This window comes from Embiotoca jacksoni, unplaced genomic scaffold (assembly GCF_022577435.1).
Source record: "Embiotoca jacksoni isolate LCO1_2020_lvr unplaced genomic scaffold, fEmbJac1.0.p SCAF_96, whole genome shotgun sequence".
Lineage (NCBI taxonomy): Eukaryota > Metazoa > Chordata > Actinopteri > Embiotocidae > Embiotoca > Embiotoca jacksoni.
Genome location: NW_027185454.1, coordinates 699,798 through 727,755, shown reverse-complemented (window position 1 = coordinate 727,755; position 27,958 = coordinate 699,798). Strand labels below are relative to the sequence as shown.

At 39.6% G+C, this 27,958-nt stretch overlaps 1 protein-coding gene across 1 annotated transcript; it reads left to right on the top strand.

Moving 5' to 3' along the window:
• On the top strand, positions 1–25,769 carry fndc4a (fibronectin type III domain containing 4a). The gene is made up of 6 exons (XM_069142076.1): positions 1–774; positions 8,284–8,399; positions 9,788–9,992; positions 19,725–19,814; positions 22,032–22,165; positions 24,757–25,769. The coding sequence occupies exons 1-6, from the start codon at positions 699–701 to the stop codon at positions 24,796–24,798; spliced, it is 663 nt and encodes a 220-aa protein (XP_068998177.1). The 5' UTR covers positions 1–698; the 3' UTR covers positions 24,799–25,769.
• Positions 25,770–27,958: the final 2,189 nt, after the last annotated feature.

Below are 27,958 nucleotides of genomic sequence, written 5' to 3'. Positions count from 1 at the left end.
TGCTGCTGCTCTTCATCCGATGACACGTGGATGATTAATCAATGCGAGCTTCGCGAGTGCACTTGAACCGAAACACTAAGTGTTGGGGACCTCTTATTGGCTAGTTTGGGGGGTGGTGGAGGGGCTACCGGAAAAGGACCGCAGGATGACCAAACCCCGCGTGCGTGAGTAAACACATTCCGCTCTGAGCCGCGGAGCGCGAGGGCAGTCTGGAAACTTACAGGCGCTGTCCGTGGTGCTGAATCGCCCCTCGGCGTCCGCTCAGTCTGCGAGGGCAGTCTTTCCCTCGACCTGTTCGTACCTGCGGCTCACCAGATGATCGATGATCCCCGAGGATGACGGACAGTTGCTGCCGCCACATTTAGTCGGACGTCAGATTGCCTCAATTTGCACAAGAACATGGATGGAGGACTTGTGGAATTAAACCGTGAATGAAGAATATCCCCTTTCCTCGGCAAAATGCTCCTGAAGACATCGTTTGACTTTCACTGGTTATCTATTTATTGACCAACTCGAGCCCGATTCAGCCAGTGACCGTTCATTCATTCATTCATACATGAGAGGAATTCCAGCACGTGATAAAAAAAAAAATGAACTGCTGTAATTTAGTTACGCTTCAACAATAGGAAATTCGCATTTTTTTTTAATTTTTTTTTAAATAAATCTAAAACAAGAAGAACAACCACATCCACCAAGGCATGGCTCGTCTGCTTGTTTTGGTCAACTCTGTGGTCCTGTTGCTTTTTGGCAGCGACATATTCTTGGTGGGAGCAAGTAAGTAAGAGCCTCTCCAGCACAGGAGTCAGATAAATTACTGTGCGTTTTATAGCCTTGTAAAATGTGCCATTAGTCAAAGTGTTAGAAACCGTTTTAGGCTTTTTATGCACCTGATCATAAATTTACTCATACACGACCTACAACATTTTTATGCTGAGGCTTTATCCAGTATTATCTGTTTAACCAGATACAGGAAATAGTGCAGGTATGTTTATATAGGCCCAGAAGATGGGCCTTATATTATCATTATTAATACATTACTTTCTTCTAATCGTAAAGAAAGACATAGTGGCTCTTTAAAAAAAAAAAAACATTTGTGTTTTGCATTGGAAACTGTTAATGAAAAATAAACCTGGCATTGTGTTCTTATGTATCAAATAAAACATAATGTTAGCAGGTTTACTGCTGGTTTAGCAAAAATACCATGTCATCTCACTGGCAAGGTACTTTTCCTCAGGCTTATTTGATCAATGACAAACGATTTAACTTTTGTACATCAAACTAATGTGCCTTTAAAAAACCTTTTATTTGGAGCTAAAATACAAAAAGCCACCCACTTCTTTAAATTAATGTGCTACAGAAACATTAGTTGCAGAGCCAGCAAGTCGTTTTTGTAATGTGGTTATTATTGCATTCTTCCCACTGGAAGCTTTTGGCTTCAGACTTACTGTGCCTCTGTGTGCATGCATCTACAGTATCTCTGTCTCGTTATCTGTCTACCTCTATCACTTCCTTCTTCGCCTCTCAAGGGAACTGAGTCCAACATGTGATAACACCTTGGGAGAATCAGATTGACTGTTTCTCTCTCTCTCTGTGTGTGTGTGTGTGTGTGTGTGTGTGTGTGTGTGTGTGTGTGTGTGTGTGTGTGTGTGTGTGTGTGTGTGCGCGTGTTGTCGGGCACAGACAAATATTCAGAGCTTTTCTTAATGTTTCGTGCTGACGTGTGAGATGCAGGAGGCATCTTTGATCTCAGTGGAGTTCAGTATGGGGTTGTCAAGAGCAGGAAAAGCTACAATTACAATGACAAACATGACACTCATACATATATATTTGGCTGTTGCAATGCGCTTCAAAGTAAATTAAAATAAATGTTGAATGAATTACTGTCAGGCCGGTGCATGCTACGCAACTATGGGATTCACAGGGACATGTCATTCAGAGGGAGGTCTTAATTAACTGTAAAGCTCATTGGTTTACAATGAGATTGTCCTATAAATGTCAGCCATACAATGAAAAAGGAAATGGAGCGTTTTTAAGTAGGTAGAATTTGCTTAAATGATTTGGAATTGTTCCTAAATTTATGTAATGATGGTAATGAGGCCTTTTTTTCCCTGAGCTTTTCACTAATTAAGCGTTTCCACATGACTCATGATTACAGAATAATCTTACATGGCATTTAATCCAGATAATCGGACAAGAAGCTTCCGGTATTTGAATGTCATTGAGAAAAATTCCAGTACTTTCCAGACTAAACCAAATTTGTAATGCAACCTTCCTGAATCAAACAGTACAAGCCCACACAACACATTTGATTTTTGTAATTTCTGTGGTCAGGCTGACAAGAAATACTTCAATGCCAATGCCCACATTTACAATCACAAGCATTATGAAAACAAGCACGCCAAAAAATGGATCCCATGTGAGGCCTGAGCAGAGCTTCAGACACAAAAAAATGAGACTTTAAGTTTATTGGATTTATTGGATGGCCAGACTCATAATATTCTTCAAATTGGCAATCTGCTGTTCATAAACCTGGTGACATGTTCTTGACAAATAGATGTTCTGTATTAGAACTGAATCCATTAGAATGATAGCCAATATCTGCTCATGTTGACACATTTTCATCTGCTGTCACATGGGATACATTTTGAAACACCCACACACGCATACAAACACACTAGACTAAAAAAAAAAAAAATGGATTTTTGCTTTTATATCACTCATTTGAATCATACTTGTTTCTATCTTGCTTAGATGTCTGTGAACGTCCACTACAGGTGATAAAATGAATGCTACAGACTCTGCTTATAAAGAGTTTGCTCTTGAAATTGTTAGCTTGTCTCAGGGTTTGGCCAGTGAGTACATTGTACATTAACTTTAGACTGGCACATAGTCCAATCTGGTCTCACTGCTGTTCCACAGCCTCTGGATATGTGAGAGCTAAGACGCAGTGTACCTAAAGGGGAAGTGTCCCATCCTGTAGAGAGGCTCTGAAATGTCTGAGGAATCATAGGAATTTGCAATGCCTGGCTGGCATCTACTGTATATCCATCTACATACCTGCTTCATACTACTGTTGCTGCACTAGATGGATACCAGCGGACACTGGACACGAGATTGAAGCAAAGATCACATGAAGTCGCAACAGGGCATTATATGTGAAAGACAGGCGGGTGTCTCAGAATGAAATGGATTCAGAGACGAAACAGGAAAAGGATATTCTTAGGTAATACGGGGGTAGACGCTGTTGTTGCCCAGATAAAACCAGCATTGCTTAAGAGCCCCATGACCAGGCGATTTGTAACGCTGGGGTCTGCAAGCAGCTGTGCGACAACCTCCTGCTGTGCAAAAGAGAACAGTAAGAATTCCCAAGACTGAGTCTGAAATCCAGATGAGGCTGTTTAAAAACTGACTGGGTAACACATTCAAATTCAAGACCCATCATGAGTTATTGCCTTTATTTATAAGATGCCAGTGAATATGGCATTTCACGAGGGACTCTGACATTATGAGTATTGTAAAATGATTACATTACAAGTAGCCGTTCAAACTGTCACGAGCTTAGAGATAATTGCGATATGATTAAAAATACAGGGACACTTGGTAAACTGCCGTTTTGCCTTTTAAAATGTGTTTGAAGCAATATGAATTATGCACCTTAGAGAGTTTTATTGTGTTGTTATTGAACTGATCCATCACCCGGACTGTTTATGTCCACTGAATCATGAGCTGGGCCCTCATTCATGTCAGAATGGATTCTGTTTTTAAAGAAGTCACAGCTTCTCTCGAGACATTTACGTAGTATCAGAGCAAATGTGTCTTTATCAGATTTCCAACTGCAAATGAACACATCAGCCTTTAAAATATCAAGTTAGTATTGTAGGTGTTTGACAAAGGACTATAATGAACTAAGTATACATCTGGACCTGTATAGAGACACTGTTACATACAGTATGATGTTTCAACAACCATCCAAGAGCAAAAGCATCCAAAAAGCATAGAAAACACTGCAGCAGTTGCATAAGATAGACAACTCGGTATGAAATTTAGCAATCGCAGAGAACATAAATGTGTCTTTACATGTAAGCAGAGAATACAAATTATTCCACATACATACTGGGGCCAATAATAAAAGGTCTCTCCATCCCACTGTTTAAAGAATCACAAAGTCTGGTGTCCAAGTACAGTATTCTGACAAATAGTGACAAATATTTGTTACCTAAACTGCAGCCCATACTGTAGATACAGATGTATTGACTTTTTTTAAATTTGCTAGTGAAAGCAGTTATTCAGCAACTCAACAGGTGCAAATAGCAAACTGAACACCAAAATAGCTCTTAGAAAAACAGTAATGGCATCTCACCTGTCAAATTGTGTTCCAGGTCAAATTGACAGGTGATGTAATCTAAAATGTTCTACTCAAGTCTCACTTTTAAATTTCTGTTTAATCATCGCGTTACGCTCATCCAGGATAGTCTATGATAAAAAGCGGCACAGGTTGTCTTATCGTAATAAATCAAAACTTGTATTATCTCTATCACTCTTGTCTTACAGTGGGATATTATAAGCAGCCAATAAACAAAGAGGCAACTGCTTCACAAGCAAATATAGAGGTCAAAATAGAAGATGACACAGCCTTATCTGGTTCAGAGGAATTCAACCTTGGCTCCTTTGCACGTGACTTCTCAGCCAATCAGAGATCCACTGGCACGTTCACTATTTCTGTATGCACTCTGGTTAGATTGAGAGTAGCTAATGTGCAAGGCGTTGGCTATACGCTATGAATCATCCTGGCAGGGCTCCCACATCCCAAGAGGGGCCCACCATTTGTTTGCCCTGACACACACCTCAGCCGCTGTGACCTATTGCTGATTAATTTCAGGTCTTACGTAACTTCTGTGGAGTGAGGCTCACTCAGTACACGTGGCAGATAGCAAATAGTAAAGTATCTGCGCTGACAATTATGACTGGTGAGGGGAACATCAAACAAGCTGGAGGGGGAAGATAATTTGGCTGTTGGACTTTCAAGTCAATTGGAAATATTTGTATTTGAAAATCACAGCTGCAGCTGTCATCTGCTGTTTGCCAATGGGCTGGCAGTGATTCAATTTCAAAAACATAAAGGCCACTTATTCTTTCGCTTCTAAAATATTTTATGAATGAATGCTAGAAGCGGCATAGTGGTGCAGTGGTTAGCATTGTCGCCTCACAGCAAAAATGTTCTGGGTTCAAATCCAGGCCTGGGCCTTTCTGTGCAGAGTTTGCATGTTCTCCCTGTGCAGGCGTGGGTTCTCTCCAGGTACTCCGGCTTCCTCCCACCATCCAAAAACATGCACCTCAGGTTAATTGGTGGTTCTACAAATGTCCTTTAGGTGAGAATGAGAGCGTGAATGGTCTTTGTTTCTGTCTGTCTATAAGTGTAGGCCCTGTGACAGACCGACAACCTGTCCAGGGTGTACCCTGCCTTTGCCCAAAGTGAGCTGGGATAGGCTCCACCCCTGACCCTGTACAGGATAAAGCGGGTATAGATGATGGATGAATGCAGCAATCTCAGTTTTTAGATGGAGTCATCTCATCTGATTCTTTATTTTTTAAAGTCACCTTCCTCAGACACATGAAGTTAAAAACATACTTGTTCCACTCAACCGCCTGTAATGGAAAAAGCATTGCATAGGAAGTCGGCACTTATACATTAGTGATGATTCATGGCCTTATTCAACTCAGCTGTCACTTGCTCCATCACCAGTAAATGATCCGCAGCCAATGCATCATGGGTACTGGCTGCTTTCTTTGCCCATGCGGGGCCGTCTGTAACCCCCATTACCTAAAGGACAACGAGCTTCAAGAGAAATGAACGTGTACCGTGTTGGATAAATGTTGCACCTGATTCTGAAGAAGCCTCAGTGCATGTAGGATGCGTGGCGACGGCAATCAAGGCTTGAGGCTGTTTTCTTGTTAACTAAGACAAATGCATCCTCATAAAACAAATGACTACAAGAATTGAAGCTTCTGTTCTGCTTGTAGAAAGAGGCAACATTTTTGTCAGCTTGTTCCAGCAGGTTGGGATATTTATTAACTGAATAAAAAACGGATAGGATTATAATTATGATCACATAATTCACAACAGAAAACTAGTAGTCGTTTGGTTGCTATAGAGGCACAAGGACAGTAGAACCATTATTAAATATATGTACGATATGACTCATATGTGACTTGCCCTTCTTCTTAACCTGCCGCACATCTATCTTAACAAATTATAGCACCTGCTTCCGTAAAGTAGTTTCTCATTAAACGGGACAAAATGAGACAAATATAACCTCCTAACCTCCTGATACAGTGCTACCAACAGCCAAGCCCACTCTTCTCCCCAGTTGGAACATTAATTTCCTCTCACGCTTTCCATCAAAAGGCTAAGAATTAGTCTGGCCTCCTGTTCGTCTCACTTGCTCCCCCTCCACAGACCAATCTGTAAGCATGTCATGAGCCAGAGGAACTGAGCGTCACGGCCGTGATTGACCCTGACCCCCTTGTGCCTCGCGGTGCCGCGAGGGGCCGAGACAGGGAGACCGATAGCCTTGTCTGACCTGCCGGTCTCGAGATTTGCCTCAATGTCATCTTTTGCACCGAACACAGAGGCCATCATTGACTGTCTCTGAGATAAAATAGACAGAAGTGAGAGAGGAGAAAGGTAGAGTCAGAGCGAGAGAGAGATAACAGAGGAGAGGTATGTAAATAAGAGGAAAAGGAATGTAAGAGGGACTGAACAGGGAAACTGCAAGTCATTTGAAATAGCTCCTAATTTCATCATTATGTCTTTCATCTTTCTTCCTGGAGTGCACTTTTAGGATTTAATATTGTCTTTGTACAGAACATGCCTTTAGCTGTCATCTCAAGAAAACTGTTATGGATTATTAAATCCATAACATATGAGCTTATAACAGTGTTTGAAATGCAAATTCACTGTACAATTATCAATTAATACTCACTTTGTAGTGAACTGCTACAGAAAGCTGTGAGTAAAAATCTTACTTGTACTTGAAGGACAGCTTACAACTCATCAGGCACGGCTTGTCTGCATGTGTTTATTCTGCATGCTATGTTTTCTACTCTCTATCTCCACAGCACAAGTTATCTTCTGTGATAACACACAAAGAACATTAGACCTATACGGTAATGACAAAAGCTCCGAGGAAGGTTTTCAGGTCCCCCGACAGTCCAGCCAATCGCATCTCACCTATCCATCTGAGCCGAGCGATTGCTTGGAGACTGTATATAGGCCCCTCTATTAGAGCTGCCACCCTCCATTTCTCCTGCCTTTTGCTTCCCAACCTTTTGTTACCACTTTGCAATCAGCGTATCTACTGCCAACCAAACCATGATAGATGGCTGGAAAGCGACAGGGCGAAGAAATGTAACCCTGTGTGAGGGAGGTGAACATGAAATAGTCATTGAAGGCTGATCTGTCAGGTTGACACATACGGCTGTTTGGATGGTGGAGTGAAAAATGAATGTATATCTATAATATTAACATCTGTAGGTTCATAATTAAATGCAAGCATGTAGGTTTTTAAAACTACTGTGGCTAGTTAACAAAATTTTTTTTTTTTTTTAAATGTACAGTAATTGTTTGGTATGGGGAGACAATAATTTGCTGTTATCAGTGCCTCCCTTCAAAAAAATAAAAAATTCTGCACGGAGTCTGCCTGTGGAAATAGCTGTATGCTTATTAACCTTATGCAGCATGCACCATGTGTCTCTGGGGGCACCAACACTGACTTTAAGTAAAGGGGGGCACTGACAACCCAGGGACATGCTGAGGGGAGGGCCATTTAAAAGCCTGGAATAGAAAGTGAAATATCAAATAAAATGTGAGATTTTAAACGGGTTCAAGTGGGTTTCACTGGTTATTTTTACATGTTTATATCTGAACAATTCATTATTTGTAAAGAAAATTCAAAAGATGTGTGAGTAACATGGATCAGGAGGGGAAGAGGGCCCACAGAAACTGCCTCTGTATAGGGCCCAGAACAAACTATACCCCTGTGCTGCTGTATTTCTTCTTTCTACTGACTGTAACATCTGCAAACTTGACCCTATGAACTTTAAGAGTAGGACTTGTTTGTTTCACTTGTAAATCAAACAAACACCTGTGGTGAGTTCAGAGCACCGACACCATGCCTGAGACCTTGCAGGTGCTGTGTGGACACAAATAGCATGGATCTAATCTAATATCTGGAAAAGCGTGTGGATTAATAGACCTCTCTATTGCTGTTTACTTTCCTGCAGACCGACCACCAGCTCCTGTCAATGTGTCTGTCATGCACCTGCGAGCCGACTCTGCGACTGTATCCTGGGAGGTTCCAGAGGGGGATATAATAATTGGCTTCTCCATCTCACAACAGGTAATACCGCAACCTCTGATGTAAATCAGGATGGCCTTGGAAAGGTCATCTGAAAACTGGCAAATACAGAAAATTGTATCAGTAGTTTATTTTGCCTATAACCATTTGTGGTTTTGGAACTGAGGCCTCATCAGGTCCTGTAGAAAAGGTTTTGGCATGCCAACGAGGCAGTAGAATAAAGAAGTGCACCTGCATTCTGATTTCTATCACGTCACAGTTTTTGACAGCCAGTGGCCCATAATAATTTATTAAATATGGGTATGGTTGAAAAAAAATCTCTTAAAGCTTTGCTTAACATGTAGAAAGGCTGATTGAAGCTCGCCTTGAAGGCTGAAGCCACAATAAAACTCGGCATGGCTGGTTTATGAGGAGAAAACAAAGCTCCAGCATGAATGCACAAAAGTATGTGAAGCTGCCAAACAGCATTTTTTTAGGCTGAAGAGATTTCAAAGGCTTAAAATAGGAAAAAAAACAAAACAATGAATGCTAACACTGAATGATGAAATGTAATATGCTGCTGTAATTGTTTTATGCATTATGCAACTCACAACATTGCGCAGCCATTTAGCCTTGCTTTTCATTCAGCGTGACTGAGGGGATGAATGCAACTCCCTCTCTCCTAAAGGGTTCTTCATCATGTTATGCAGCTGCATTTGAACACCTCTGGTAATTGCCTTCAGTGTACATTGCGGTTTAATCATCACATTAGTCATTGTTTACTAAGTAACATGCTTTTTTTTTTTTTTTTTAATCAGATCTCTCACTGAAGCAGGGCCATTAAAAACACAGAAGAAGATATCTGGTCCAAAGCCACTCCAAGTGTGGATGGACTCCGCATGCAAAGCGAGAAATAATTCTCACAGTTTTGGGCCTTGGTTGTTCCAATAACATTGTCAAAGGTCAAAGACAAAGTCTGGCTTTTTTTTTTTTTTTTTAAAGCCTGTCTCTCCAAGTGCTTGCAGTCAAAATTAATCAGAAACTCGACTTCAATTCCTAATCAAGACTCCATATGGTGAAAATAAAGTGCCAACTGTTAATATAATAAAGTACTCAGCATGTTGTTCTCCAGAACCTTGAATATTTTCTGGTTGGTCACCTCTCTCTCACACTGGCATGCAGCTACCTGATTGTTTTAGCTTGTTTTATGAGTTTGGAGAGTGATGTATTATTGACTGCAACACTGGCCCGTAAAGACAAAATTTATGGAGTGAAGCAAACGATAAGAATGTCTTACTTAAGCAGCGATTTTTGTAGGGCTGGTATTTCAGTGTGCTCACCTTGATCACCTCATTACCCACTGAACTGATCACTCTATCTAGTCAATAGTTCAATCCACTTTGTGTCTCTCCATCCACTTTGTGTCTCTCCATCCTTTGTCTGATATCTAGCGGCAGGACGGACACATGCAGCGATTCATTCGGGAGGTCAACACCACCAGCCGTTCATGTGTTCTTTGGGACCTGGAGGAGGAGACGGACTACATCATCCAAGTCCAGTCCATTGGCCTCTACGGGGAGAGCCAAGCCAGCAAGAAAGTCCACTTTCGCACCCTCAAAAAGACGGACCGCTTCCCTTCCAACAGCTCCAATCAAGGTATGGTGCACTGAGAGATCAGTAACAGCAATCATGAGATAAAATGGGTTTCTTGGCATGCTAAATAACGCGGCCTCATAAGGATTTGTCAGTAAAGCTGCATGCAAATACGGTCATAAGTGCTCGTACCCTTACATATCATTGAAACAATGCTCTGTTCATCTTGAAAAGTGGTAAATTAAACTCTCTTTTGTGGTACCTTTGACTTGCCATACAATAAAACAAACAACTGTGAAAAGAGCTGAATCCGTCCTTCTCCTCCAAAGATCTTAAATCGCCTGAACAAAATTATTGATTCCCCTTGGACACAGCGATAAATAAGTAGATTGTAGTGATATTTCAACTGGACCATTGTCTTCAATTAGTATCAGAAGAGTCTTCAGTCTTATAACACGTCACCCAGCCTATTTAAATCAGTAAAAGTAATTGGGTTAGCTGCTTGGTACCATTGTGTCTATCACACAGAGCATGAACAAGAAAAAGAAGAGAAGAGAGTTGCCTCAGGAGATAAGGACAGAAGTATTGACAAGCAGGGTGAATGTAAAGGCAACAAGAACATCCTCAAGCAGCTTGATGTGACTGTGACCAGAGTAACAAATATTATAAGGAAGTTTAAGGTCCATGGATGGAAGCCAACTTCTCTGGACGTGGCCACAAAAGTAATCCCGGATGGAACAGAAGGATAGTTCAAATGGTAGTAAAAGAAGAAAGAAAGGAAAACTTCAATACAAACACAAGAATCAAACAGATACAAGCTCCAAGACTTATGTACAACTGTGTCTGGTTGCACCATACGCATCACTCTTTGAATGAAAGAATGGAGGGTGACTTGCCCACTTTTAAAGAAGAAATATAAAAAAAGGTCTGACTGAAGTTTGCTAAAATCCATGTTGACATCCTATAATGCTTCTGACAAAGCCTCCTCTATACATCAAGCTTTGCTTACTGAGAGAGAGGAGCACAGTTTAATCACAGATGCAGACGTTAAATAAAGACAGCAAGACACTAATCAGCAGAAGTCGTGCCAAAATCCGGCTGTATAGCAGTGGTCTCAGAGGGCGAGCAGCGTGTCTACACCATTTGTCAGGAGAGGAAACAAGGCCAAACACTAGGGGAGGAGGAAGACATGCCAGCATTTCACATTGGGTAACTGGAAAGAAAATCCTATTTACTGATGAATTAAGTAGGAGATTTGTGGCAGTAAAGGAGGGGTGTGTTTAAGGAAAGTAAGAGGAAAGAACGATACAAACACAGTGAAATATGGTGGTGGGAATACTGAAGTCTGGAGGTGTTTTGCTATTCTGGAGTGGGACCGATGACTGCATATAAATGTGTAGTTTTTGGTTCTGAAAAATGAGGCCAATACAGAAGTGTCATAAACTGCAATACCACCTAGGTCCACTAGGGGTTGACTCCAAAAAGGCTCTGGTTCCATAGACTACTATTCAACTTCTCACATAAAATACAAAGTCAATGTGTTTTTTCATGAAGTCGAAATGACAAGTCATCATTCGCTTAAGTCACATAAGGAGCCCAAAACACACCTCAAAGCTTTGCAAGAACTTCTTGAAGACCAAAGAAGACCAAGGTGTGCTGACTGTCAGGGACTTTCCTCCACAGTCACATGAAGAACATTTATGGAGGCACTTGAAGACTGAGCAAGCCAACCATCCAACATCACAAGAAGCTCTTTGGAACATCGTCAGATCATGTTAGGAGAATATGGGAAATTGGGTTTTACACAAACTCATCCGTGCCAGGTCAGGTGCATGCTGTCTTTAAAGCAGAAGGAAGGGAACCAAATACTTACATACTCTGAAATGTATGCTGTTTTTTGTCTGTTTGATGTTTCACATTAGGTACACGGGCCTGTTCACTGCAATGAAAAAATACACATTTGACCCGGAGTGGTCAGTGATGTATATATTGTGTTCCTTCAGAGTATTTCCTCAACAAACTGCTGTAAAGTTTGTCAAAATGCACCGTAACTGGCGAGGTCAAAGCAAATCACTGCACCACTATTTTCCCTGGCACTTTGACTCACTCTGTTACAAAACATAATGCTCTGCCACAGGCCTTTTTCTGGAGGCACAGGCAGAAGCATCCCATTGCAGACACTTTTCCCGCTGTTGCGCTAAAGCCCCATCTGGCTGTTGAATGGCTTTAAGAACCCCAGCTTTGAAAACGAGATACAGTAAAAGCTAGTACGGACAAGTGCAAGCACCCAGGAGCCACCCCAACCCCCACCCCCCTCTCTCTGGGGGGAGTCCTATGTGCTTCCTGCAGTTTTATTTTCTCCTAGACACCAATACATTATTGACAGACTCTTCAAGCATGACTGAAGGCAAGTTCCTCTGAATTTATGCAACTATATCACTCTGGGTGACTCTGTACAGGCTCCCAAACACTTCACATTCAGTGTATGCGCTCAGCTCATGGGCTGGAGGAAATATGAAGACCAGGACCAACACAGAATAGGTTCAGTATTTCTCAATTTCTTACAGCACAGATGAGGAAAAAAGCTATTTGCAGTCTTTTATACAGTAAAGGAAGGTTCTACATTTCACAGGAAGGTCCTCTGCTAAATTTTCTCTGCATTAGTTCCGCCATGATTATGGGATGAGCCAAATGCAACTCTTAAAATAATGGAATGGCCTCTGACATTGGTCTAGAAACAGGCCTGACACTTGAAACTATTTTTGGTCTGTGATTTCATGGTTAGGTTGAGGTCGTGAATACAGGAAGTGCTGATGTGAGGGGATTAATAAATGTTTCTCTTCAGCTGACTCAGGTTGGGTACCATTAGTTAAGCTGGCAAGATTTGCCAAGTAAAAAAAAAGGAAATTGAGCTTGTGCACTGTTCTTTCAGCTAATACAGGCATTACACTTCTGTCCTTTTAATTTACTTCATTCAATATCATGGAACTTATTTTTGGGTACTCCTGGTTCAAGTTAGGTTATTTTTTTGGTTAAAAGAAATAGACTTCAAAAAGCAAAAAAATCATGAATATTTGAATAAAGAGCTGAGCATGAAAAGACTTAAGGCTGGTGCCGACTCCTGGAAAAGATTTACTATGCAACATTAATCTCCCCCCTTTGTTTTTCTGACCCAGCTGGGTCAGAAAAACAGCCCATTCAGTGAACGAGCTTCATTTGAAGGAGTTTGTTTTGGTGTGTTGAAGCAATCAGTGTCAGCTTTTCATAAATCTAATGCCAACACTGCTGACTCCTCGTGCCCCAGTTTTAAAGTTCAATCACATCCAGTTTCTCAGTGTGACTCTTGTGAACTTTATTACTGTACTTCTCTTCACTTGTTTGGTCCTGTTTCAGAGTATATTTTAACTTTGATATTGTTGTCAAATTTACTTCCAACTGAACTGTGTGCACATGTGACAGAGTGACTACTACTAAACTGCAACAACACATATCAAATAGTACTTCAGAAACACCGGTGGCATCCTGTGTTTTGCATGTGTATTCAATCCTGTCAAATCTTGAAACCAACAAAAGGTAAGAGCAGTGGCAGAGCTGGATGTATAGCATATGCTTTGATCAGGCAGCACTAAAAATATAATTTATTTTAGCTCACACTCTGGTCTGATGATGGGAATTTATTGTATTTAAAATTCTCTGAAGTCTCTCTGATCCAAAGAGCCTAAGGTTGTTCCTTTTGGTCTCACAGTTGTGGAGCTGTTACTGACTGAATTTAGGAATGTTCATTCAATATACATATATATAAAAAAAACTAGAAGGGCATTTAGAGAGCACGGATCAATCGTCCACTCTTTTATGATATGCAAATCTGAAACTGCAAACAATATATATGCCTGGATGTATTTGTACTGGTTCTGGTCCTCCCCTATCAAACAAAAAAACATATCCTCATTGACAGAGGTAAAATACAAACCAACCAATGCCTGGTGGCTAAACAATCAGTAAACTGTCCTTGAATCTGGACAGATTGGTCTAGTCTGTTTGTTCAGGGGAGTGAAGGCTGACAATTATTACCATTGAACATTCAACCATTATCATTACCATTCAACAATCAAGTGTCACATTTTTTGTTTTTAAAGCTTCGGTCTACCTGAGGTGGTGCTTAATGATATGGAATTATTTTAAAGCCAGAAAAACATAGCAAACCTTAATTTATTACATATAGAGCTACACTGTTAATGCACTGGTTTTCTGGTCAAAACAAACACACTCTGCATATAATACAACCAACTCGATTTGACTTTCCCATATTGTAATCACCTCATCGTAATCTCTCCTCTTTCACTTCAGTGATGGTCATTAATAGACATCCATCAGTAAGAGTTAACAACCTGTTGTGTCACTCAGTCCTAAATTTACTGCATGCACTGCAGGGCTGCAAAGTGACCCATTTTCACCAAACATTCACCAACATTATAAGAACAGAACTAGGTTGTCTGATGGCCTACAATTAGGCCAGACAACCCGTAATATGATATAACCCTATGATATAAAACATTTCTTAATATTTCAACATTTATTAAAAGATCAATCTAATTACAAAATTTAAAAGATAAGTAACTCAACCCTTCCGCGGTCCAAAGTCATAAAAATAAGAAACCAGGCTTTTCTCCTGCATACAGTACTCTTTCTTTTAGCCACAACATCAATTCCCACAGAACCTGAACATTAATTTCCGTTGTGTCTTTGAAAATTAAAGTTCTGTCTCTTAGCGAGCTCAGAGAGGATGTTTGCAATGTCTGCACCTAAAATAACAATGCATGTATTTTTCATATGCCTTGATGTACATTCATCTAATGTGACAGTTTTGTGTTGGGGATTCTGCTGCCAACCTTTGTTCCATAAAAAGCCTTTTTAATCTAGTTGGCTGCGGCATCACAGCCATTTCAGAGATCCTTTGTCACAGCCAAGTGCCTCCTATTGAAACAAAATTGATTTGTGAAATATACCAGACATACCCAAGAGCCAGAGCTATGATACCCATGAATCAATAAGGCTTTTATTTTTTATTCAAAGCAATTCTATTTGATAAAGTGATTACATATTAGAGCATATGTCCTCTAATGTTTACCTGGTCCGGCCAGATTCTGAATACATCTACTTCACATAAAGAATTTCCTGGCAAGATCTACGCCATGTGTTGCTAGAGGATTTAAATATAAATAGGCTACTGTGTTGTGTTTTTTTTCCAGGATCAATATTTCTTTGAAAAGTCTATTTCAATTTCATTATTTCCACGGAAAGCTTTTAATAGGAGTATACATTTATGTATATTGCCTGCTGTTCAGGAGAGAGGTAAGCTGCACTGTGGTTCTGGCTTAAAGGGGTTTCGCCTTTTAGTGAATTTGGACAAGTATAACTAGATGATATATAACGATTTTTTTTAAAAACATGTTGTCACAGCTTATTGGTATTCAAGCAATTAGAAAAATGTATGTTATGTACATTTGCAAAGTAAAAACAACTTGAAGCACTTAAGGAGAACTTAGTTTTACTGGGTTCAAATTCCAGTTTAATGAAGGGAAATATGAGGCATTCATAGAGACAAATTCAAGATGTCTGATTAAGGAGGGTAAACGAACATGTTTCGTTTGTTGGCATGAGCAGTGTTGCCAGAGTTGGTACAAAAATCTCCTAAAATGTTATATCAGTCATTCCCCAGCTAAAGACATGAAACCGCTGAATCCTGCTGCCACTAAGCTGTCAATCCACTTCACGCAGGAGTGCAAAAAAGAATATTTTCAAAGGTTGGATGCTTTGAGCCGTCAAACATTAGGTAGGAGGCTCCCCTAAGACACAATTACTGCATGATACTTCAAAGAGATGTTAAGCTATCTCCACTGAATCACGAGCTCCACCTAGCCTCTCCCATTAACAGCACTGAAAAAAAGGTATGCCACACACTGTCTTTAAAGCTTGAATGAAAAACACTCTTCATGTCGCTATCTTTATCTAATATAATATATAAGTTAATAGTATACTGATTTGCAGATAATGGGCAAATTGTAATACCAGAACTAAAATGACTCGATTTAGTAAATGAACAAAAATTCTGTTTGCATCTATTTTGATAATTGATTATGCATTCAAATCATGAATGAAACTTATCAAGTGGAACACGTTTAAAATGTTTTACAGTGAGTAATGAAGCCTAAAAAAAATAATTTGCTCAGTGTGGAGACAACATAATAAAAGAAGAAATCAGTTGATGCATTGTTGTGACAGCAGAATTGAATCACTGGTGTGTTGTTACACGGTTTCCTGACACAGTTCACAGCCACAATCAATGTCATGGGATTTAGGGTGAGCAGAAGGAATGTCGATGAATTATCTCAGCAGTCTTTGGTGTTGTGGAGGCACCTTAATTCAAGTCTTTCTGCTCTCGCAGAGAATCACACAGCATATTTGATTGTGGTGCCAACATGAAATATGTATTAAGCAGCAGCATGTAATTCAGGTCATCTGGAAATTCTGATCTCTTGCTCTGTGGTGTGAAACCTATAGCGTCAAGTATCCATACACAGTAGTGCTATTTGTTGAGCTATTGAAGGACACGTGTGATATCTGCACGCACGAACGCGCACACGTACAGGAACTGTTAAGTTGTGGCCCCTTTCTGCGGTTGTGTAACAACTGTGGTGGCAAGTTTACATTCAATAGTTATTAATATAGCCGACATATTTTAATCTTTTTACTTTTTGAAGGTCAACAATGATCCTGCTGTATTCATTGTTTTTCTGGATTACTCATCTAAAGTGTCATTGTCCGATTTCTGCCACACCACGTTCCTGCAAATGTCTCACAACAAAAGCCTTGTTAAAAAAAAAAGAAGGTTTTCTGTCTACTGAAACGCTACAGGGCTCTTAATGTGAAAGGACAGAAAGTGTTGAGTTTGTAGCAACGCATACTGTAACTTTAATATGACAAACAGTAGTGATCAAAATCAGAATGTCATGCCAGTGCATACCGGCAGCACCACACAATACCTCTGTCCACATATACGCACGGTATGCACTAAAACAAAACATTATGACCACCTACAGTAACGGCAGAAATGTGCAGGTTTAAAGACATGCGCAACTTTTGCAGGGCTACATTTTTTTGGCCAGACATCTGGCATCTCAGAGGGAGAAGGGACAAGGCATGAACTGGTGACAGGGTGTTGGTAGCCGGGCTCCGCTCAACTATTCCTCACAGCTTCCGTCTTCGCTGTATAGTCTGGAAACCCTGTTTGCATGAAGGTTTGCTCAGGCACTTTGAAGAGCAGACCAATCAGTGACAAGTGAATGCAATGACGTTGAGGTCAAGCGTTTGTTTCTAAATGTAGTTCAAACAATCGGAGAGCAAGACGAAGCAACAGGGACATTTATAGCAACACTTCCGAGTATTGAAGAATATAAGCCAAGGCAAGAATAATACACAATGAAATGAAGGATAATGAAACAATGACATTTTTCCAACTCACATCTTACAGCACTTCTGCTGTTAACGTACTGGGCACATATTAGGCAAATGTGGTTTTAGCTCACCACATACACACTCAAGTACCATTGACTTATCCAAGTTAAGAGGGGTCATTAGGTCAACTAGAAAACTACAAACAAGAAGTTCAGTAGACAGGTCTTACTGAATACAAAAGTCCCACAGACTGAATCTTTTACTGAAACATCCTTTCATGTGCTGTCGTCATCCCAACACTTCTACCTGTACCCTCTTTATACAAAGACTATGCAATGTTTTCTGAAATCTCGCTCAGCATATCTTTTCCTCAGGGAGAGAAAGTTAAAGTAGTTCTTGACTTACAGACCAAAATGAAATAAACGGTATGCTGAAGAACTATTGGTGAATAGTTATTATTAAGTGAGTTGGGTTGAGGCAGAAGACATGAGGGAGTAATAAACTAGAGAACAACTTGCAGGAGCACCAGTCGTACTTGCTGCTGACCTGAGTTCTGACCTGGCATTTAAATGTAATGTGCAGTCTGGTGTCCTTGTAGAACTCGCTGTGCAATGTCTAAAAGGTGAATCTTAAGTGAAGTTCTGAAGGGAATTGTGAGGAGAAATTTTTCTCTTCACACTTGCTGCAGTGACTACGGTGTAGGCTGGAGGACAAAATCTATAGTCCTCATTCTGTACAAAATGCATACTAAAGTTCAGTCGAAAGTTAATCAGTCAACTGTCATTGTCATGGTTTATTGCCATTGTTTTGTCCCAGCAAAAATCCAACATGCTACTACGAAGAGACATCCCTCTTAAGCTTAACATGAATAAACAAAAAAGAGGGAATTTCATATTAAAAAAAAACTTTGGAAGATATCCATTTGTTTGTAATTTGCTCTGGAACTTCTCTGTGCTGGTAAATCCAGGTGTCAGACTTGGAGACCAGCTTTTGATTCTTTGATTATGTAAAATTTAGACCCTGTATCAGGCCGTTTGTTTTTCCTGACTCTGCTCTAAAAGGGCCATCTTATTGTGACCCATAATCAGAATTACAAAAAAAAAAAAAAAAGCATCCTTTAATGCATATAAAAATCCACTCAACTTTTTTTCCAGCTTCCAAATTGTGTTTACACCAAGCAGCAACTTCTACAGATGAAAAATTAGGCAAATCTGCAGTTTAAAAGTGAGTCGTAAACCTTAAATAAACATTCCAGCCAGCTACAAAAAACATTTTGGGCTCTACATCTTATATCTCCATACATGACAACTGCGCATTTTTATATAACTCACCTATTTGAATTGTATTGAAGCTTAGAGTTATGCACAATTTAGGATGAGACTGCTTTGAGTGACAGGTGAGTACCATCACAGTTGGCTAACTGGTAGCAGGCTTAAGCCACAGACTGTCAGTCAGAGCCATACAGACAAAGACTCTCCATGAGCAACTTTTATTCAGCACGCCTAAAAAAATCCACCCATGCACCACCTCTTTGTCAATTTTTGGATTAGCCAGGAGTTAGGCGGAACCAGGCACTACCAAAGTTACACAAAACTTATTTTCAAAACCGCTCCTCAGGAAACCTTTGGGTGATATCACAGAGGCTACATCCCTTTTTTTATATAGTCTATACACATCGCAGACTCTATATTAAAACAGTTATACAGATGAATTAGCATAAATCACATTTCTGAGATTTATGGTCATTTTTATGGCATCGATGCCCATACACTACTACCTAGACTAAAAAAAAATTGCCAATAAAATTGACCCCACTCCATAACTGCTATCATGTGAGGAAAGCTGACAGTTTGGCATCCCAGGCCAGTTTCTTGACAACTTGATTCACTAAAAAGAGGCAATTGGGAAAAGTGGCACTCTGGAAGAGATCCATCCATGTAAGATAAGAGATGGTTTGGAGTGGAAATTGGCCCGTAGTCAATCCACTTAAAGGAGGATTAATGCTACAAGATTGATACTGTGGGTAATGCCCACCACATTTTCCAACTGCATCTGTTAAATGCTATAACCATCGTGAGAGACAAACAAACTAACTCATGCAGATATAATGTGGGTTTAATTTACATTTTTAAGAAATCCTAAAGGTTATAATTTTTCCATGTCAAGGTGTTATTTTCCGCTTTATAGAAGTGTATGGCATGGATTGCATTTTAATGTCCATTGTGTCTCATTCCATAGAAATGAAAGTCTGAGGACAAAATATTTAGTAATTTGTATTTAGTGTTTAGTGTTCAGGAGTTCTGTATTTACTGTAACTGTCCTATCTGTCTTCTCTCCTAGATGACCCCACTGTACAGGGCCTGGACAAGTCACGGCATCTACAAACAGGAGAGATGATCATAATTGTGGTGGTCTTGGTCATGTGGGCAGGTAGGTTTGTTCTGTAAATGTGTGTGATATATAATATTTGAGTTAATGCAGTTAGAAATAAAAAACAAAGAAGAGGAAAACCTCTTATAAACCTTGAAAACGTATTTTTTTCCACCAGTTTCTTTTATAAAATATACGGGAACAAACTATTAGAAATGTGTCTCTTATGAGAGATTTCTATATTTCAATTTCTGTCATTCTTACTACTTGAAAGTGTATGGGGCATTTGAGAAGCACCAATCATTTAACACACTTTAAAAAGCTTATGCTCCAAGGCATGTGTCAAATCTGGTAAAAAAAAAAAAAAACGGCCACTCAGTCCTTATAGAGCAGAATAAGTGAGACAATTCATAACACATAATAGCTACAGATATTTTTCATTCATCTTTATGGGATCTAAAGTTTTTAGGGGCTTCAAGTACCAAAAAGTACAATAAAAGAACACGTTGACACTGCTATCTCTGTAGCCATAAGCGTCAAGTCCTTCAGGCTGTCACAATAGCATTTATCTCCATGTGGCTTCAATCTTTTAAGAGTTATTAATAGGCAGGTGGGAGATTTAGTCCTGTCTGATACAATGCAAAGCATCTGATGCTATTGAGCGGCTGCTGTCAGAATGAAATGAAAAACCTGCAAAATAAGCTAAAATATAATTAGACTTCCCCACTGGAACGGCAACGTGTTAACATTTATTGTCAGCCTAAATGATGAAGGATGATGGTGGCGACCTGACAGAGGTTTCACACTGTAGATTATCTTGTTGTTACATCAATACACTGGCACACCAATCAATAACACACTAATCAGCAGAAAGACATCCAGAAGAACTGTCTGATGGCGGAAGTTAAAAAGGTTAAAAATAAATCTGACATTTCTCAACAACCTGACCCTTTTAGGCTTTTTTTTTTATTTTAATTTTTCAACAACAGCAATGTGAAAGGAACATCATGCTTTTCTGAGCATTCTCTTCATCCAAGCTCTCCATCCAAGTTTCTACCCCTTTCAGGAAGTGTGCTGATTAATGAAATGTTGAGGCACAATGAGAAGTGGCATATCTGACAGGCTGCCAGGAGCAGGGCTTCCCGCCCCCGAGGACCAGAGTGAGATGTTAAATAATACTAATGAGAGAAACCAAAGTAAAGCGGAGGCTGTGAAGAGTGGGAGTGAAAGAATAGAAAAGTCCTCATGTGGCGTATTCATAATGGATTGCACATTTGCAGTCAGTCAGGTTTGAAGTCAGATTTAACTCATCCATATGCATTATATTTGTTTCTTTAAGATCATTATAAAATATTCGTTACTTTTTTTTATCATGTATCTGTGTTGCTTGCTGTTGCATGGACTATGTCTGGGAAAATAATTGTATTATGATATAATTAGGAAATTGCTAATATGATGCAATCTCATCTGCTATTACATGTATTACATGTCTGCATTGTGGCATTTAGAGATAAAAATGCATGTAATGACGAGAGCTGTGTAAATTTGGCTATAATAATCTGAGGATAGTGTCTTTAAGACTTGTTTGAATCATAAACATAACAATTAACTGAAATCTAAAACATTTTAAAGCAAAAAAAAATCACCTCTCGATTACACAAATGCTACTTTAATTTAACTATGACACAAAGGAGTGTAAATGCGGAACTGCCTGTTATCAACGCCTCTCCTGCAGAGACAATGACATGTAGATGCAATCCTGGCGCACAGTTACATGATGCATGAATAATAATTTGTTAATGAAATGAATTCTGCTATCCCTCTGAGTATTTCTCGCAGCTGCATAGATCTCATTACTAGAACTGTATATATCGGTTTCTGAATATTTAATGATAACATTCTCATAGAAATTCATAACCTCAGTGATGCAAGGAAGTTAATTGTGAATACGCAGTACTTATCCAAACTGGAGGCAGAGCTAAATCTGGCAGATTGCAAAATGCAACAAAGCAAACTCCATAGAGAATTACTGTCTTCCAAGCTTTCAGATGAAGGCTCAGCCACCACGCTCCCATGGGAGCGAAATTCCATTATCCACATGGCATTTTAACGTGCTACATTAGAGGGAGCGATGGCATGTCTGAGTGACAGTTGCTGCCTCATGAATGAATTCCGATCCTCTTTTGTGTGTGTGTGTATGTGTGTGTGTGTGTGTGTGTGTGTGTGTGTGTGTGTGCGTGCGTGTTGCAAATGTGGCCATCTCTCACCTCCTGGCAGCTGTTATTGCCCTGTTCTGCCGGCAGTATGACATCATCAAGGACAACGACTCCAGCAACAGTAAGGAGAAGGCCAAGCCGTCGTCGGAGAGGAGCACGCCAGAGCACCACAGTGGAGGATTGCTGAGGAGCAAGGTGAATATGACATCTCTAAATGCAGGCCCAGTCTGTTCAGAAAAAAAAAAATGTCTGAATGAATTTTCTTTTTAAGTTTTGAAACATGCACAACAGTCTCATTCATGAATCTCTGATTGGCTCCTGTCCTCCTGACCGTACACCTCAAAAGGTTCTGTCAAGCAGCTGTATCAGCCTGTTGTCAGTCCAAGGGCGTCAAATACTGTTGTTTTGTTACATTACATTACATTTCATTTAGCTGACGCTTTTATCCAAAGCGACTTACAATAAGTGCATTTCAACCATGAGGGTACAAAACCCTGAACTACAGGAATCAAGAAAATACTATTTCTTCTGGAAAGCCAAACTACAAAGTTCTATCAGTAAGTGTCATTTTAAGCGCTATTAAAGTTCTATTGTTCAAGGTAAAGTCGGAAGAGGTGTGTTTTTAGTTTGCGGCGGAAGATGTACAGAGTTTCCGCTGTCCTGATGTCATTGGGGAGCTCATTCCACCATTTAGGAGCCAGGACAGCAAACAGTCGTGATTTTGTAGAGTGTTTGTTAAAGCCGTTGACTATATAGACTATATCGACTATACAAAAGTGGACGTAGCCTCCAGGTCTGAAAAGTGAGGCCAATGCCTTTAACTGCAATACCACTGAGGGCTGCTAGGAGTTGCCTCCAAAAGGGTTCTGGCTCCATCGACTCCCATTCAACTCTCGCATGAAATACAAAATCAGTCAATTTTTTTCCACAAGTCATAATGGTATTATGGCAGACATAACAGTCCCTCTTTCTTGTTAGTTTTCATGGTGGTCTGTTGGAAAATAATTCAATCATTAATTCGATTTTAGGCCTCAAAAAGCACATGTTTGGGGCCATGACTGTTTGACTGACAGGCCCGTGGTGCAGTCAGATTTCCACTATAGGTGGGCAGGGCATAGTGTTCCTCAGGTTCCCAATCAGATCAAGGTAGACTCACCGCTCCCACCTCCCAAGCTCATTCAAATATGGTCACTTCTGGCTCCAAAATAGCAAGATGGCAACAGCCAAAATTTAAACTCAAGGTTTTAGAAACCAATGGGTCAGCGTTGGTTGCTGCTTGATTTGAACCCAATCTTTTTCTAGGTTTTTTTCCTAAACCTAACCGTGTGGATTTTGGTATCTAAACATAAGGCACCATGTCCGTATGTGTAAGGCCATCAGACTGTGACAACACGGCAGTATTTGACACCCTGGGATGAGACCATGTCGGCTATGTATACACACAAGTACAGCCTCTCTGTATAGTTTTATCCTCTGTACTGTTATGACAAAAGGTATTTGTAACTTGCCATAATAGCATTATCATGATAGCAGTATTCTATTGTATATTATAGTATACTATGTACACTATGCCTGAATTCATCCTTTCACACGACTGTTGCTATAAGAAAACATCAACACATCTCGATCACAATGCTTATTTGTTAAACCTGACCTTATTACATTGTATGTTAATTCATTTTTATGTTGTTTTTTTTAGAAAATAATTCTTGTTTAATACGTTTGCAAAAACACAGTCAAAAATTCACCCACAGAAAAAGTCCTTGGTTTTAAAAATACAGCATCGAGGTCATGGTTGAACAATGTCTCAAAAAGCAGCAGACACTAGTGGAGAGATAGATTCAGTCAAGGGTCATTGATGAGGCCACGACTGATTAATTACCAAGGTCATTTGCACTGGGAGTGTTGACCTCTAGCTCAGATTTAACATCCCAACGTATGGAGTTCTGTTGTTTAAATGAGCTGGGGGGTAATCATAGGACTTCTCGGTATTGGCTTATCTCTCTTCCCAGTCCTGATTAGGTAGTTGGATGTGGCTGGATGTCTGTCAGCATCCTTATATCAACTTTTCTCCCTGGTATCAGTCAATAGTTGGTTCAGCAAAAAGCCAGCAAAAAGCCCTTTAGGTATTTGTTGTAGATAGAAATGACATCACTCCCTGATCTCCATTGAGACAGAACATTTCTGTTATAATCAACAGAAAATTAAAAGCAGAGGGTTGAACTATTGATTCTGAATGCTTCAAAAAAACTTATGTAACTAAGAAATAAATGTTCATATATTTCTGAGATTTCTTGTTCATTATTATTATTATTTATACATCTTTTTTTGACAACTATTAACATAATTAACAAACATTTGAGGTTCTCCTTATTTCATACCCAAATACCGCAATTCTACCACGCTGTTTAAGAAAAATATATGTAACAGAAGATATTACAGAGGAAAAAGTTTATAATTGTGGGAAAAAAAATGTCTGTCTGTCATGATGGTAAGTTACAGACATATGTTATACAAGTACTGGCTTGGAGAATACCATCAAACAATGCCAGAACAAAAAACTTGGTGTGGAATGGAACTATTCATACTTCGTTTTACTTTTTCGTACCTATTATATGAAAACCAATCGAATGCACATTTTACAGAGTTCAATGCTCCACTCAATGTCTTAAACTGAAAGCAGTATTGAGGAATGTAACAGTAAAATTGTCCTCTATGATCAATGCATTTCTTTTGTGTACAAGAAAAACAGCAGTGGTGATTTTTATTTCTCTTTTCTTTTGCAGTTTCATCCGTCTGTGCCATCAATCAACATCATTGAAGTTTGAGAAGAAGGGCGCCGGCGTTAAATTCCTCTCTCTCTACTATCAATGTAGTTTCTCACGGAGGAAGGGAAAATAAAAGTTTTCTGAGGGGTGTCATCAGTGAAGAGGCGTTGACAAAAGACACACGTGCATGCACCTGGTATTTGTAGGGAAACAACACTGAACAACACACTCCGAACACCACCCCTACACAACTCGACACACTCCTACACACAGACACAGTAACTACAAAAACCTGCTGTGGGTCGATACTGCATAAATTAATGTTAACCTTAACATTGATGTCTTTGCCAGGTGCTTGGTATGTTATTGCAATACAAAACACACAACTTATCATCTCTGGGAGGCCTGTCTTTGTGACTTTAAATACGCAGTGTATTTTTGATATTGGCATGTGCAATTAGATATCACGTTCACCTGTTCTAGACAGCTCAGCTTAAAAAAAAAAAAAAAAAAAAAAAAAAAAAAAAAAAATTCAAGATAATCTGCGTTTTTTTCATTGCAAATCCTCTTAATATGCTGCCTGATCACAAATGTATCATGCTGTCTGACTGCTGTGAGTAGATTGTTAGTAAGGGGAGAAAGTAATACATGGATCTACAATCACTACGTTTGTTAGTTTTTCCTATTATTCAAAATTAAAATCCCATTTTCTGGATGACATTGTATTTTTTCATATTTCATACATAGCAAATATGTCTGTACATATTTCATTAATTTACAAAATGAAGTTGCATGCAGGTTATTTGCGTGTAAAATAACCTTCGATGTGCGTTCTAAGTTAGCTGGCAAAAATGGAGAAATAAACACGATTGCCGTACCGTGAAGCTCTTAATGTTTTAACTCTTACTTTATCTGCTTTTAGAAAAGGGCACTATCTTTTATCATCCAGTGTTTCATTTCAGATCTTGTGCATTTCCTGACAATTGTATTTCCTGAAGTGCAAAATAAACCTTCTTTTGAATGTCCCATTACTTAATTGAAGCTAATGTAATAAAGTTCTCTCACTGAAATGCATGTCACTTCCAGAACTTTCACATAAAAATGTGAAATCTCCAAAAGTTGCATGGTGTGCATTAAATGCTGGCCAACACTATGAGAGTGCATTTCAATCACTAAATGTTTGGCAAGTCTCTTTACAAAAAGTGTCTTAATGCAGCTAATACTTTCCAAGGGTTACAAATTAATGTGAAAATGATACGGCAGTTAAAATCACTTGCTTTATTTTGAGGTACAAAATGCACACAGTGCCCGAAAAGTGATACATTACTATAAATCCAGAGCAGTATTTGGTTCTTATCGTGCCTTCTCTTTCATAGGGCTCACGTTACGGCAAAATGCTGCACAAGTGGGTAATAAATAAATACTCATCAATAAAAGCAGCATATATTTCTACATTTGTCCAACCTTGACGCTTGATGAATGGCTGCCTTGATGCTGACCTGTGATGCAATAAATAGCACAATAGAAATCCCTGAGAGTCGGACTGATATAAGTCACAGAGCGACTGTTTGCTGCTCTTAATTATAAGTAACCGAGAGTTAAAGATGGTCACCATAAAATCTCAGAGCAGCTCCAAACATCTGGTTAACGCGCCAAGAGCTGCTACATTCATCCATAATGAGCCAGAAATTATAAGACAGGACTTCACAGAACAAATTCAGTGAGCCAGTTCATCCGGCCTTTAAACTACAGTGTTCCTAATCAAAAATGGAATTGCACATTAGTATCGAAGAATACAGCTCATCCTGAAATAGAAAGTGATTATAGTGTCTTAGGAATTAATAGATGCTATTGTATTCCCTCTTAACTTAATCTCAGCGCAGCACGGCAGAGAACTTCCATTAGTTGTTCAGGTGATTTATGGGCAGCTGGGGCCGAGATGAGCTTTGGTTAGATTTTAGATGTGATTCAGAGATCCAAGTATATAATATCAATTAGATATCCTGTACATAGTGTGGTTATAAATAACTCCGTAAACATTGGGTTTGCATTGGAGTCTACCTTTATTATTATAGAACTTGCCCGCATCATTCCAATATTTGCACTTTCCTCTGGGTCCCGTCGTGTTTTTTCTGCTGAAAAGTGCTGAAGCAGAAATAGATGGACAAAGACGAACTAAAATCCACAGAGAAGTACAAATTTAATGACACCTGGTGACCAGTCATGTTTGGTGAGGACGTTTTGCAGATGATTTGTTTAAAACTGCTGCAACTGTGTGTTCTAAAAGTGTATGTGTAAACGTGTTACTCGTGGTTATTGCCCTTCATATACCATCGTTGTCAGCTGCAGCCACATGTCAGTTTATCTGACCTCCACAAGCCAGTCTCACCAGGTATAACCATTACCAACACAGTATTAAGCCTTTAGGGCAACGTGGAACACCTTACCAGTCACTAATTAGCCATTTCAAAATTGTGTTTAATAGCCAATTAGCTAATCAACTACACACTTATGAATACTAAATGAGCTGTTCATTGGCAGATCCCGGGACCCCAAGGACAAATCAGACATTAATGAACATATTCCCCCAAAGTTAAACAATAATTTTAAACCCGATACAGACTAAATGAAAAGACACAAGAAGGGAAAGCTTTTCTTTCCTCCGTTGCTCTTTTTATCCATCTTATATGACCCAACTTCAATGTCTCAGTCCAGAGGTGCTTTGGGTTGTTGCACAGAAAGCCATACAGTGACAAAGCACTTTTAAACAGCAGAGTATCTGCTGCTGCCATAACAGAAGAAAAGTTGGAAGTTGCACACATTGCTTTTCTCTCACCAGGATTTAACTGGCTGCTGCAGACGCTGCCAACATGACACGCAGGTAGTCTGTCTGCAGCGAGCTCAGGTCTGTCAAAGATCAGCGAGCAGAGCTGAGAGAAGATGAAGTGGCGACACAGACACGTTGTTGTCACTGACTCAGCATCTCCATGCACTCAGGTATTTTCATCAAAACAAAGCTTATATATACCTAAAATTCTCAACTGTCGTCTCCACAGCACACAGAAGCAGTATCAAGGCTGTAGTTGTCAATGCAGCACATGAAATAACACTGAGCGGCTTGTTTGTCTCCAGTAAGTTCTCTGAGAATATCAAAGTGCAGTTTTTCTACGGCTTTGCTTTACTCGCAAAGCTGATCTCATTTCTGAGGATGGGCCAGGTA

Bases quoted from the DNA above. Each gene is read 5' to 3' on its own strand.
- fndc4a (XM_069142076.1), top strand. From the start codon at position 699: ATGGCTCGTCTGCTTGTTTTGGTCAACTCTGTGGTCCTGTTGCTTTTT. The intron at 8,400-9,787 runs GTAATACCGCAA...TCTGATATCTAG, and splicing joins GCTTCTCCATCTCACAACAG to CGGCAGGACGGACACATGCA. The intron at 9,993-19,724 runs GTATGGTGCACT...CTTCTCTCCTAG, and splicing joins TTCCAACAGCTCCAATCAAG to ATGACCCCACTGTACAGGGC.